This window comes from Dendropsophus ebraccatus, chromosome 1 (assembly GCF_027789765.1).
Source record: "Dendropsophus ebraccatus isolate aDenEbr1 chromosome 1, aDenEbr1.pat, whole genome shotgun sequence".
In the NCBI taxonomy this organism is placed as follows: Eukaryota; Metazoa; Chordata; class Amphibia; order Anura; family Hylidae; genus Dendropsophus; species Dendropsophus ebraccatus.
The window spans coordinates 217,102,270-217,115,731 of record NC_091454.1 but is presented as its reverse complement, the minus strand read 5'-3'; the positions used below and the strand labels follow the sequence as shown (position 1 = coordinate 217,115,731).

At 42.2% G+C, this 13,462-nt stretch overlaps 1 protein-coding gene across 1 annotated transcript; it reads right to left on the bottom strand.

The window, feature by feature from the left end:
* Positions 1-495: 495 nt before the first annotated feature.
* On the bottom strand, positions 496-12,629 carry LOC138784364 (mucin-2-like). Its single transcript, XM_069959896.1, has 4 exons — positions 12,547-12,629; positions 1,608-5,065; positions 709-1,307; positions 496-547 (listed from the first exon to the last, which is right to left on the bottom strand). The coding sequence occupies exons 1-4, from the start codon at positions 12,590-12,592 to the stop codon at positions 496-498; spliced, it is 4,155 nt and encodes a 1,384-aa protein (XP_069815997.1). The 5' UTR covers positions 12,593-12,629.
* Positions 12,630-13,462: the final 833 nt, after the last annotated feature.

Here is a 13,462-nt window from a genome sequence, read left to right as displayed (position 1 = left end):
GTTATATCATATTCTGGAGATGTCTCTGGTGTGAGTGTTGTTGTTGGTGATGTCTCTTCTGTTATTATATCAGGTTCTGGAGATGTCTCTGGTGTGAGTGTTGTTGTTGGTGATGTCTCTTCTGTTATTATATCAGGTTCTGGAGATGTCTCTGATGTGACTGTTGTTGGTGATGTCTCTTCTGTTGTTATATCAGATTCCGGAGATGTCTCTGGAGTGAGTGTTGTTGGTGATGTCTCTTTTTTTGTTATATCAGATTCTGGAGATGTCTCTGGTGTGACTGTTGTTGTTGGTGATGTCTCTTCTGTTGTTAAATCAGATTCCGGAGATGTCTCTGGTGTGACTGTTGTTGGTGATGTCTCTTCCGTTGTTATATCAGATTCTGGAGATGTCTCTGGGGTGACTGTTGTTGGTGATGTCTCTTCTGTTGTTATATCAGATTCTGGAGATGTCTCTAATGTGACTGTTGTTGGTGATGTCTCTTCTGTTGTTATATCAGATGGTGGAGATGTCTCTTGTGTGAGTGTTGTTGTTGGTGATGTCTCTTCTGTTGTTAAATCAGATTCCGGAGATGTCTCTGGAGTGAGTGTTGTTGGTGATGTCTCTTCTGTTGTTATATCAGATGGTGGAGATGTCTCTGGTGTGACTGTTGTTGGTGATGTCTCTTCTGTTGTTATATCAGATGGTGGAGATGTCTCTGGTGTGACTGTTGTTGGTGATGTCTCTTCTGTTGTTATATCAGATTCCGGAGATGTCTCTGGTGTGACTGTTGTTGGTGATGTCTCTTCTGATGTTATATCGGATTCCGGAGATGTCTCTGGTGTGACTGTTGTTGGTGATGTCTCTTCTGTTGTTATATCAGATTTCGGAGATGTCTCTGGTGTGACTGTTGTTGGTGATGTCTCTTCTGTTGTTATATCAGATTTCGGAGATGTCTCTGGTGTGACTGTTGTTGGTGATGTCTCTTCCGTTGTATCAGGTTCTGGAGATGTCTCTGGTGTGAATGCTGTTGGTGATGTCTCTTCCGTTGTTATATCAGATTCTGGAGATGTCTCTGGGGTGACTGTTGTTGGTGATGTCTCTTCTGTTGTTATATCAGATTCTGGAGATGTCTCTAATGTGACTGTTGTTGGTGATGTCTCTTCTGTTGTTATATCAGATGGTGGAGATGTCTCTTGTGTGAGTGTTGTTGTTGGTGATGTCTCTTCTGTTGTTAAATCAGATTCCGGAGATGTCTCTGGAGTGAGTGTTGTTGGTGATGTCTCTTCTGTTGTTATATCAGATGGTGGAGATGTCTCTGGTGTGACTGTTGTTGGTGATGTCTCTTCTGTTGTTATATCAGATGGTGGAGATGTCTCTGGTGTGACTGTTGTTGGTGATGTCTCTTCTGTTGTTATATCAGATTCCGGAGATGTCTCTGGTGTGACTGTTGTTGGTGATGTCTCTTCTGATGTTATATCGGATTCCGGAGATGTCTCTGGTGTGACTGTTGTTGGTGATGTCTCTTCTGTTGTTATATCAGATTTCGGAGATGTCTCTGGTGTGACTGTTGTTGGTGATGTCTCTTCTGTTGTTATATCAGATTTCGGAGATGTCTCTGGTGTGACTGTTGTTGGTGATGTCTCTTCCGTTGTATCAGGTTCTGGAGATGTCTCTGGTGTGAATGCTGTTGGTGATGTCTCTTCTGTTGTTATATCAGATTCCGGAGATGTCTCTGTTGTGACTGTTGTTGGTGATGTCTCTTTTATTGTAATATCAGATTCGGAAGATGTCTCTCCTGTGACTGTTGTTGATGATGTCTCTTCTGTTGTTATATCAGATTCCGGAGATGTCTCTGCTGTGACTGTTGATGTCTCTTCTGTTGTTATATCAGATGGTGGAGATGTCTCTGTTGTGACTGTTGTTGGTGATGTCTCTTCTGTTATATCAGATTTATGAGATGTCTCTGTTATGACTGTTGTTGGTGATGTCTCTTCTGTTGTTATATCAGATTCCGGAGATGTCTCTGGAGTGAGTGTTGTTGGAGATGTCTCTTCTGTTGTAATATCAGATTTCGGAGATGTCTCTGGTGTGACTGTTGTTGGTGATGTCTCTTCTGTTGTTATATCAGATTCCGGAGATGTCTCTGGTGTGACTGTTGATGTCTCTTCTGTTGTTATATCAGATGGTGGAGATGTCTCTGTTGTGACTGTTGTAAGTGATGTCTCTTCTGTTGTTATATCAGATTCTTGAGATGTCTCTGTTATGACTGTTGTTGGTGATGTCTCTTCTGTTGTTATATCAGATTCTTGAGATGTCTCTGTTATGACTGTTGTTGGTGATGTCTCTTCTGTTGTTATATCAGATGGTGGAGATGTCTCTGTTGTGACTGTTGTTGGTGATGTCTCTTCTGTTGTTATATCAGATTCCGGAGATGTCTCTATAGTGAGTGTTGTTGGAGATGTCTCTTCTGTTGTTATATCAGATTTCGGAGATGTCTCTGGTGTGACTGTTGTTGGTGATGTCTCTTCTGTTGTTATATCAGATTCCGGAGATGTCTCTGGTGTGACTGTTGTTGGTGATGTCTCTTCTGTCGTTATATCAGATTCCGGAGATGTCTCTGGTGTTACTGTTGTTGGTGATGTCTCTTCCGTTGTTGTATCAGGTTCTGGTGATGTCTCTGGTGTGAATGCTGTTCTTGATGTCTCTTCTGTTGTTATATCAGATTCCGGAGATGTCTCTGATGTGACTGTTGTTGGTGATGTCTCTTTTGTTGTAATATCAGATTCGGAAGATGTCTCTCCTGTGACTTTTGTTGGTGATGTCTCTTCTGTTGTTATATCAGATTCCGGAGATGTCTCTGCTGTGACTGTTGATGTCTCTTCTGTTGTTATATAAGATGGTGGAGATGTCTCTGTTGTGATTGTGGTTGTTGGTGATGTCTCTTCTGTTGTTATATCAGATTTTGGAGATGTCTCTGGTGTGACTGTTGTTGGTGATGTCTCTTTTGTTGTGATATCAGATTCTGGAGATGTCTCTGGAGTGAGTGTTGTTGGTGATGTCTCTTCTGTTGTTATATCAGATGGTGATGTCTCTGATGTGAGTGTTGTTGATGATGTCTCTTCTGTTGTTATATCAGATTCCGGAGATGTCTCTGGAGTAAGTGTTGTTGGTGATGTCTCTCCTGTTTTTATGTCAGATTCAGGAGATGTCTCTGGTGTGACTGTTGTTTGTGATGTCTCTTCCGTTGTTGTATCCGGTTCTGGAGATGTCTCTGTTGTGACTATTGTTGGTGATGTCTCTTCCGTTGTTATATCAGATCCGGGAGATATCTCTTTTGTGGCTGCTGTTGGTGATGTCTCTTCTGTTGTTATATCAGATTCCGGAGATGTCTCTGATGTGACTGTTTTTGGTGATGTCTCTTTTGTTGTAATATCAGATTCGGAAGATGTCTCTGCTGTGACTGTTGATGTCTCTTCTGTTGTTATTTCAGATTCCGGAGATGTCTCTCTTGTGAGTGGTGTTGTTGGTGATGTCTCTTCTGTTGTTATATCAGATTCTGAAGATGTCTCTGTTGTGAGTTTTGTTGGAGATGTCTCTGGTGTGACTGTTGTTGGTGATGTCTCTTCTGTTGTTATATCAGATTCTTGAGATGTCTCTGTTGTGAGTGTTGTTGGTGATGTCTCTTCTGTTGTTATATCAGGTTCTGGAGATGTCTCTGATGTGACTGTTGTTGGTGATGTCTCTTCTGTTATATCAGGTTCTGGAGATGTCTCTGGTGTGACTGTTGTTGGTGATGTCTCTTCTATTGTTATATCACTTTCCGGAGATGTCTCTCTTGTGACTGTTGTTGGCGGTGTCTCTTCTGTTGTTATATCAGATTCCGGAGATGTCTCTGGTGTGACTGTTGTTGGTGATGTATCTTTTGTTGTTATATCACTTTCCTGAGATGTCTCTGGTGTGACTGTTGTTGGTGATGTCTCTTCTGTTGTTATATCACTTTCCGGAGATGTCTCTCTTGTGACTGTTGTTGGCGGTGTCTCTTCTGTTGTTATATCAGATTCCGGAGATGTCTCTGGAGTGACTGTTGGTGGTGATGTCTCTTCTGTTGTTATATCAGATTCCGGAGAGGTCTCTGGTGTGACTGTTGTTGGTGATGTCTCTTTTGTTGTTATATCAGATTCTGGAGATGTCTCTGTTGTGACTGTTGTTGGTGATGTCTCTTTTGTTGTTATATCAAATTCCGGAGATGTCTCTGTTGTGAGTGGTGTTGTTGGTGATGTCTCTTCTGTTGTTATATCAGATTCTGGAGATGTCTCTGTTGTGACTGTTGTTGGTGATGTCTCTTTTGTTGTTATATCAAATTCCGGAGATGTCTCTGTTGTGAGTGTTGTTGGTGATGTCTCTTCTGTTGTTATATCAGATTCTGGAGATGTCTCTGTTGTGACTATTGTTGGTGATGTCTCTTCTGTTGTTAGGCTTAGTGTTGGTGTCTCTTCTGTTGTTGTTTCATAATCCGGAGATGTCTGTGTTGTTAGGGCACACGGATCTGTTGTTATTCCTGTTGTTAGTGATGTCTCTTCTGTTGTTGATATAGAAGATACGGGAGAAGTCTTTGTTGTGAGTGTTGTTGTTGGTGATGTCTCTTCTGTTGTTATATCAGGTTCTGGAGATGTCTCTGGTGTGAGTGTTGTTGGTGATGTCTCTTCTGTTGTTGTACCAGGTTCTGTAGATGTCTCTGTTGTGACTGTTGTTGGTGATGTCTCTTCTGTTATATCAGATTCCCAAAATGTCTCTGTTGTGCCTGTTGTTGTTGGTGATGTCTCTTCTGTTGTTGTACCAGGTTCTGTAGATGTCTCTGTTGTGACTGTTGTTGGTGATGTCTCTTCTGTTATATCAGATTCCCAAAATGTCTCTGTTGTGCCTGTTGTTGTTGATGTCTCTTCTGTTATAAATGTCTCTGTTGTGCCTGTTGTTGTTGATGTATCACCTGTGTTATAAGATGGTGATGTTTTTGTTGTAGTCATAGAACTTGTTGTTACACATTCTGTAGTTGAAATTGCTCCTGTGGTTTCTGCAGCTGGAGCTGTTGTAATTTTTTAATAAAAAATAAAATAGAGTATAGTTAGAATCGTGTATACATATATGAAGACACATAAATGCTGTATTTATTATTGAGCACTGCGGCCAATTATGTCCTTTTTATAATGCTCCTCCGGCTGTGACTCCAGTGTACGCCGACCAGTAGTTGTTATATGCAGATCATGATATATCTTATATCCAGGAGTGGTGCTCTGTGATAATATACAGGATTGATTATTGATTATTAGGCCGGATCTAACACAGTAACTTTCTAGCTGCCCTCGTCTACATGTCTTGTGTGCTCTCTCTATCCTACCCACCATCCATAGCCAACATCAGCCCTTCCCTCCTCCCCTATGTATAGCTCCTATGCCCTGTACTCTCTCACTCACCACCCTATCACTGCTTCCACCATGCAGCACAGAACAAGTCACTCTCACAATCTCACAAATCTTTTAACCTCCTGCATAACTACCTGCTGTCTCTCTCAATCCTCCTGCTGTCTCTTCCACTATCCTCCTGCTGTCTCTATCCTTCTGCTTCTCGCTGCTGGTGACATCTTTCCTAATCCAGGTCGACCTTTCTCTATTGTTAGTGATCCTCCTTTACTTCCCTCAAAGAACTCTCTTGACTTCGCTAAGAACCACTGTCTGCCATCTTCTGCTCCCTCTGTCTCCGCAGTATCCGCCACCTGCGCTCTCCTAAACTCTCTCTCCATGTGCAACAAGCTTGTGGAGATTCATGACCTCTTAATTTCCATATCCTTCACTCTTCTGGCTCTCACTGAAACCTGGTTACAACTAGAGATGAGCGAGTAGTGAAATATTCGACTTTTGAGAATTCGAATTGAATAGGCACCGAGATTCGAATATTCGAACAAGTACACGATCCCATTATAGTCTATGGGGAAAAAAATTTGCGGCACTTGGAAATCCAAATTCGACCACTTGGAGGTCACCAAGTCCCCCATGAAACCTCCCTAAATGATGCAAACACCTCCGGAATGACACTGGGACATTCGGGGGAGCATACTTGGGTGCACCCAACACCCCAAAATCGCAGTATAATGCCACTCTCCGCAGCTGCAAAGGAAAAATATTTGCGAACGCTTTAAGAACGTTTACGGCAATGTTCACACATTTCTTTCGTATTTCTTGTGCAGCATTATATACATGATTCCAATGTGCGTCTGTAGAGCGTCATCTTATTCGCGCGTATCACGCGTCATGCTGTACGAACGTTACTGGAACAGTATGTATGACGCCCCCTTTTACTGGGCTACTGAAACAGTATATATCAGGTGCCCTTACTGGGCTACTGGAACAATATGTATAACGTGCCCTTACTGGGCTACTGGAACAATATGTATAACGTGCCCTTAGTTGGCTAAACCAGGGACAGTATAAGTAACTTGTACACACAGGGTACTGGAATGAATACACCTGCTGATGCTGCTGATGTTGTTATCATCTATTTATTAGCACTGAGAAGTGCTTTGGATTCAGAGATGACTTTTTTGTTGTATTTTAGCTTTTTTGGGTTCTGTAGTAAGCCTTCCTAACCAAAATGCTACTAAAACCTATCTCTCCCTGCTGCAAGATCTCTCCCTGCGGTCAAGAGCCAAGTATTTAAGATTCGAGGTCATGTGGTTCAGCCGTCCAATGAGGGTAGATGCCGTTTTCGTGCTGCGTGCGTACTCCCAGGGTCCCTCACGGCCTCCCTGCATGGTGATTGAATTTAAAAAAGCGCCAACTGCGATGGGAGGGCTTTCGAATGTTTCCCACGTATTCGTCACACTACTCGATTGAATTTGAATCTTTTGAATACCGCAATATTCGATCGAATACCATCTCGATAGAATCATACTCACTCATCTCTAGTTACAACCATCTGACACTTCTTCCCCTGCTGCTCTATCCTTTGGTGGTCTTCATCTCTCCCACACCCCCAGAACTGAGGGTAGCCATGGTTAAAGGGGTTGGTGTTCTTCTCTCCCACACCCCCAGACCTGAGGGTATACATGGTGAAGGAGTTAATGTTCTTCTCTCCCTGCAGTCCACTTACCAGGTTATTGCCCCTGAACCCTCACTCTCCTTCCCCTCCTTTGAGGTTCACGCCATCAGACTCTTCTGCCCATCAACATCTCTCTCTCTCAGTCTCCTCTCCCGCCTCTCAGCTTCTCTCCCTAACCTCCTCTTTTGGCTTCTCACAACTAACAAACTCTCCCACACACAAGGGTGGGAGTTCAAATTTCTCATCCATAAAGCTCTCCACAACTCGGCCCCTATAACCTCCTCCCTCCCATCTCCACCTACCGTCCTTAATGTGCTCTACGTTTTGCTAATGATCTTAGACTAACATCTTCCATAATCATAATCTCCACCTCCCACCTCCAGGACTTCTCTTGTGCTGCACCAGTTCTCTGGAACTCTCTACCCAAAGACCTCTGACTCCAACACTCACAGCTTCAAGTGTGCCCTAAAGACTTATCTCTTCAGGTGCGCTTATAACTTTCCCTAATCTCGTCCCCCTCTCTACTATCCCTTCCCCATCTACTCTATAACCTCCTCAGAGTTATGTACTTCATACCTTCTACCTAAACTCATACAATGGTGTGTGACTTGCTCGCCCAATCACCTATAGGCACTTTGCGATTCTATGTACTGTAGCTGGACCATCGGCAAATATAGCACTTGTTGCCTCTCGTGTTGCTATTTTACAAATATTGGCCTCCGTAAAATGGCTGCAAATCATCCGACTTACAAGCAAACCAATTGGATCTTCTCTGCAGCCATTTAAATTATCAGCATCTGTCATGCAAATTAGCTGCCTTGAAATACACCTGCATATTGTGACATCAGAGAGCAGCTTTGCATTTCCTTCTATGCAGTAAAATGGCATCTTATATACAATGTTCAACATTTCCCTTTTTGTATTGCGAACCCAATGCTCCCCCCCCCCACACACACACACACACACTCACACACAGCTAGCTATACACATTAGAATACAATTGTTCAAACCCACTGATTTCTGAAGGATCAGCCAACCTTTCTTATTTATTTGTGGAGTGGATTATGCACAATCTGGGGTCTTCTACTGCAATGAAGAGTCAAAGAGGAGTTGTGGCTCAGTGTCTGTACTCCAGTATGGCACGTCTTACCACTCCTTCCTCCTCCCTCTTCTTTATAAATAATCTCTGCTGCCCGGTCTCCTGCTCTCTCACACTGTCAGTTTTTCTGAGTATTTGCTTCAGACATACACTACATACAGACGACTGATCTGTAATCAGATATAGTTCAATCTCCAAGGCTAATTTTGTTGGAGTGATGGTCTAAAGCTAAATCGCCTGTTTAGAGACTAACAACAGTTTTATCTGGGTTCAATTCTCCTGATGGAAATTTAATAAAGTTAATTATTTTTTTTCTCATCATTGAATAAAAACTGAAAACTAATTTGGATGTATTTGGGAATTATTTGCACTGTAAACAAAAAGAAAAAAATAAATAACTATATTTAATTTCCATCAGGGGAACTAAGCCTAGAAAAAAAAGTTGTTGGTCTATTTGTTGGTTATTTGCCCAGAGAACACAGCTCCTACATGGTTATGTCCTCTAGTCAGTCCCCTGTAGGTAGTTAATGTCTAATATAAACATTTAGAGACACTGTATGACAACATAAGAGAGCAGGAGGCTGGGCAACAGAGATTATTCATAAAGAGGGATGAGGAAGCAGTAGTGAGGCATTTCAGAGTGCGGCACTATCCATTCCACTGACAAATTACCGAAAGGTAACATGCTCACTAGGGGACTGCCAACTATAGCACACTGTCAGCAGTGTGTCAGCCTTGCGTGGGGCTCGAAAGCTGAGAGATTCCTCTAAAGGCATCCAATTCCTCTTGATGCGAATTTAAAGTTGGTTCCCATAATCTGCGCCATTATTTTCCCATGCACCAGCCTTGCTCTATGCGCTTTTGGCGGACCTGGCATCCCCAGTGTAATGATATCCCCCCCCCCCTTGTGACGCACCTCTATTAAAATAAGTGGAGGTGTGTTCCAGAGGGGAGGGGATATTGTCACACTGGGGGGCCCCGAGTTCGCCTCCAGTTCATAGAGCCTTGCCGGTGCATGGGAAAATAATGGTGTGGAGCGCTGCAACCAGACAGCATTTCTTTTTTTTAAAAAACATTCCACCAGGATCGCCAAGCCGATCTGGTAATGTAAAAAAAAAAGGTTAAATTGATGGTACATTCACTTTAATACAATATTGCAACTTGTTAGCAAAGTCCTAAACAAGCCACAATCCTCATCCCGATCAGTGGGTGGCCACAGATGCTTCTCGACATAGTACTGCTTTTTTTTTGACCCTCAAAAAAAAAATGCTGAAAAAATGCCCATTTGCCTTTTTTTGCATTTTTTCTGGCATTTTTGGGGCATTTTTGACTGTACGTGTGAATAGTGTCTTTTGCGTACTTGATGTTTTTCAAATCATCGCTTTGCTCTTAATATGGACTTCATCGCTGAATGCACCTGCTCCAGAAAAGAAGGGGTTAAGTGACCGCTGAAGCGGTCACCCGACTCGGCACACAGAGTTTCCTGTGTGCTGGGTCACTGGGGGGGGGGGGGGGGTAGCACAGTCTGGCTCACAGGGGCCAGACTGCGCTCTGTTCAAGGGGCTGGATGAGGGTTAACTTACCGATCAGACTGTGCTCAATTGGTGGGGGGCAAGTAGTGACACCCTGGTCCCCAGGGGGTTGAATTAACACCCCCCCAACGCCCCCCCCCCCCGTGGGCCAGACTGCGCTCTGTTCAAGGGGGCCGGATGAGGGTTAACTTACCAACCAGTCTTCTCTGCTTCAGCCAATCAGCGGCAGAGGCGGGACCCTGCTGCAGCAGCAGATTGGCTGAGCTGACACTGCATAAGTCTCTGTTGAGCCAATCAGCGACTGCAGCAATGTTTCTCCTCAACCGCTGATTGGCTGATCTCAGCCAAATGCCAATCAGTCCAAGTAAACCAAAATAATGTACTGACAGCTGTTATTGCACTGACAGGCGGCCAAACTTGAATTAATGGACGTCATTATAAAAATTAAAAACGGATAAAAAAAAGTTGTGTAAACATAGCCAAAAAAGGAGAAAAGGCATCTGATTTTTCTATTTAAAAATACGTCCGTTATTACCGCAATTTAACTGACCGCAAAGCACTGAAGTCAATGGAATGACAGACGTCTAAAAAATTATAGAGGGGCAAGAAAAAATGTTGTGGATACAGTACATAGCCATACTCTGAAAGATGACATCTTTCCTCAGGAACTGGAGTAGGTCAAAGCTTAGGCTATGTTCTTACAATAGCGGGAACCGGGCCGCAGTTCAAATAAAGGACCGCGGCACTGGCATCTCCACGCCGGTGTCCGTCTATTGATGTAAAAATCTTAAAGCCATGTACCTAATGGTACATTCGCTTTAAGACTGAAACCAAACAGCTCTTATTGTACTTATTGGTCTTATTGGACCAAACAGCTTTTATTGGACGGCTGTCATTTAACGGCAAATAAGGGCTGATGTTTTATAATCATGGCCATTGTTTGTATAATGACGGTATTATCTGGCAGTATTTGATGTTAAATGGCGGTCATCCAATAAAAGCAGCCATCATTTTGACTATGTGTGAATGTAGCCTAAATAAGGAACTTCTACCATAATATTAACCAATCTATCAAACGTCCAAAGAGCCTCGTAGACATAAGACATGTCCCATTGTTATCCAACAGTTAGCTTATGTCTATAGGATCTGGTAGACCTTCATCCAAAGGTTGTTGTCAGTAGAACCATGGGTGGAAAACTTTTAAAAAATGTTATACATTTTTGTCCATCAAATGATTAAGTGTCCAAACATCTCCCCTGCAGCTCTATAATACTCGCCAAACCAAATACACTTTTTATTAGAGGGATACGTGTTCATTACTATCATGGCTTATTTCTATTACACTAAACGATTATCGGCCGTACTTAGCCAATTGCCGACTTTTCAGGCTGATAATTGTTTAGTGTCATAGCGCATACTGAACGGCAAGAGTCAGTGTGTGATCTCAGGTATTAAAATGTCATATGGATTATCTAAGGTATTTTAGTAGAGTAGAGCAAACTTCGAGCATGCTTGGGTTTATCCGAACCTGAGCATATGGCAGCCACTGCCAGATGAACCCAAGCATGCTCACACTGACTCTTATAGACATTGACCAAACCTTTATAATGTTCCAGACTACAATGTAAAACTAAAGGCCATATTACACAGCCCGATTACCCGGGGGAAGCAATCGCCAACCCGTCAGGTCAGCACTCCCCCCTCATTCCCCACTCACTGCCGGTGCCCTTTTCTGAACAAGTCCAATAGACATTGATCCAACATTTATAATGTATAAAAAAACTATGTAAAAAAACTACTTGAGCCAATGTTCCACACAAGGTCAATGCCATTGAGGAATTCCGTTTCTAAATTGAACAAGACCAGCGTTTAAAGGGTCATTTTACGTTTTCCAAACATTTTGCATGCTATTTTTGGAGACATTTACACTGCAGATGACTTTTATTGCTTATCTCTGGCATTAATCCACATATTTTGAAGAAACCCTGGTTTTATACCCTTACTATGCAATCATTATTCCTATGAGAAGGTCGGTTGTGAAAAAGTAGGAACAAGAGAATATATATGATCGGTAGACAACACATAATTGACAGTTATAGCCCATAAAACTAGGTTTACATAACAGGTAAAACCACAAACAACTATCAGGCTGGCCATAATATGGAGAAGTTGTATGATATACTCTTCCTGGACTTGTAACTCTTTAAATTCACAATCTATCACTATTATTTTCTTCTAACTACCACACTACCTCATCCCCCACCACATCAGCATAGTTGTTCCATAAGACTATATATATATATATATATATATATATATATATATATATATGTTTATATATTTACTTCAGTTTTTCATTAATATGGGGCTTCTGATGTCCTGGCAAAAATATAATAGAGATGCACAAATCTCCTGAGATCCATTCAGTCGGTTTTATTAATCTGATTCGTATAAAGTATGTACATCTGATTCGATAAAGTATGTACAGGAGCAGGGACTCCAGTCAGTTGCAGGTGTCCCTGCTCCCGTACAGTACACTGAGTGGTGAATGTAGCCATAGTAGTCAGAGGAAGATGCGAAGCTTACAGCATTACCACTTACCTCCAGGCCACTCAGTGTACAGTAGCAGGGACAACATAAATCCAAAACAAATCACAAAAAGTTTGGATTCTAATGAATGCAGGAAATGAAGCTCCGCTTTATCCATAAAAAAAAATTACCCTTATTTTTGAAAGCCCCTTTACCCACCATACATTAAAACAGATCAAATATCCTGTGGATATTTTACATCACTTTATTTGACTACTTATAAGATGTAATCCATTTCCAGCAATCTCTTACCTGTTACTAGTAATAGAAATAGGAGCAGGGTGGCCACCACTGCCATGGTCGTATATCCCTTGTAAATCCCAATGCATTTACCATTCAATAGTTACAAAGCTAAAAATGAGGAAATTGTGCAGGATTCTTCCTTATATTGCAGTGATCTTTGACACTTTACACTCAAGGCCATCAGTCTGTGAGTGACATAGCACGGCACTGGTTATCATGGCCGAGGGCGGGAGGAGCTTTATAGTTATGTCGTGCTGTGAGCAGAAGATCATTTACTCATCATCAGGAATAAAATTATTTGTTACATATTGTTTTGTATGTTGTATATTCACTTGTAGAAGCCCATTATATATGTGATTTTATGTTATCACTACATGTGTAATAGCACCATACAGCATATAATGAGGAAGGCAACATGTCACCTTATATATATATCATGTGGGTAATATATTACATAATTTATGTCATGTGGCTGCATACAGTTCATGTAATCTGAAATACATGCATCAAATAAACAATTTATGGGATTTGTATAGTTTACATACTCATGTGACATCACGTACTAAACATGTAGTAGGACAAACTCCACAACCTGATCACTTGCATTAGATGTTAGCCACCCTGACTGTCTTCAAAGTGTGTGTGAATCTTTCCAACAAGTCACAGGCTGGCGACTATTCATGTCCTTTGGTGGAAATATGTTATTAAAGAGCATGTACCATCATTAAAATGACCCACGGATCGAACGGCGCCTTCACGGGGAAGCCGGTGCTATGGTCCGTTTTTTGAACCGCGGCCCGGTTTCTGTGTACGGCACCGTTCTATCCACAGATACCGGGTCAGGGCTGAAGCACAGGAGACAAGCCGGCCCGCCCCCAGTGGGAGGGAATTCCCTCCCCTCTATGACGCAACTTCATTAGAATCA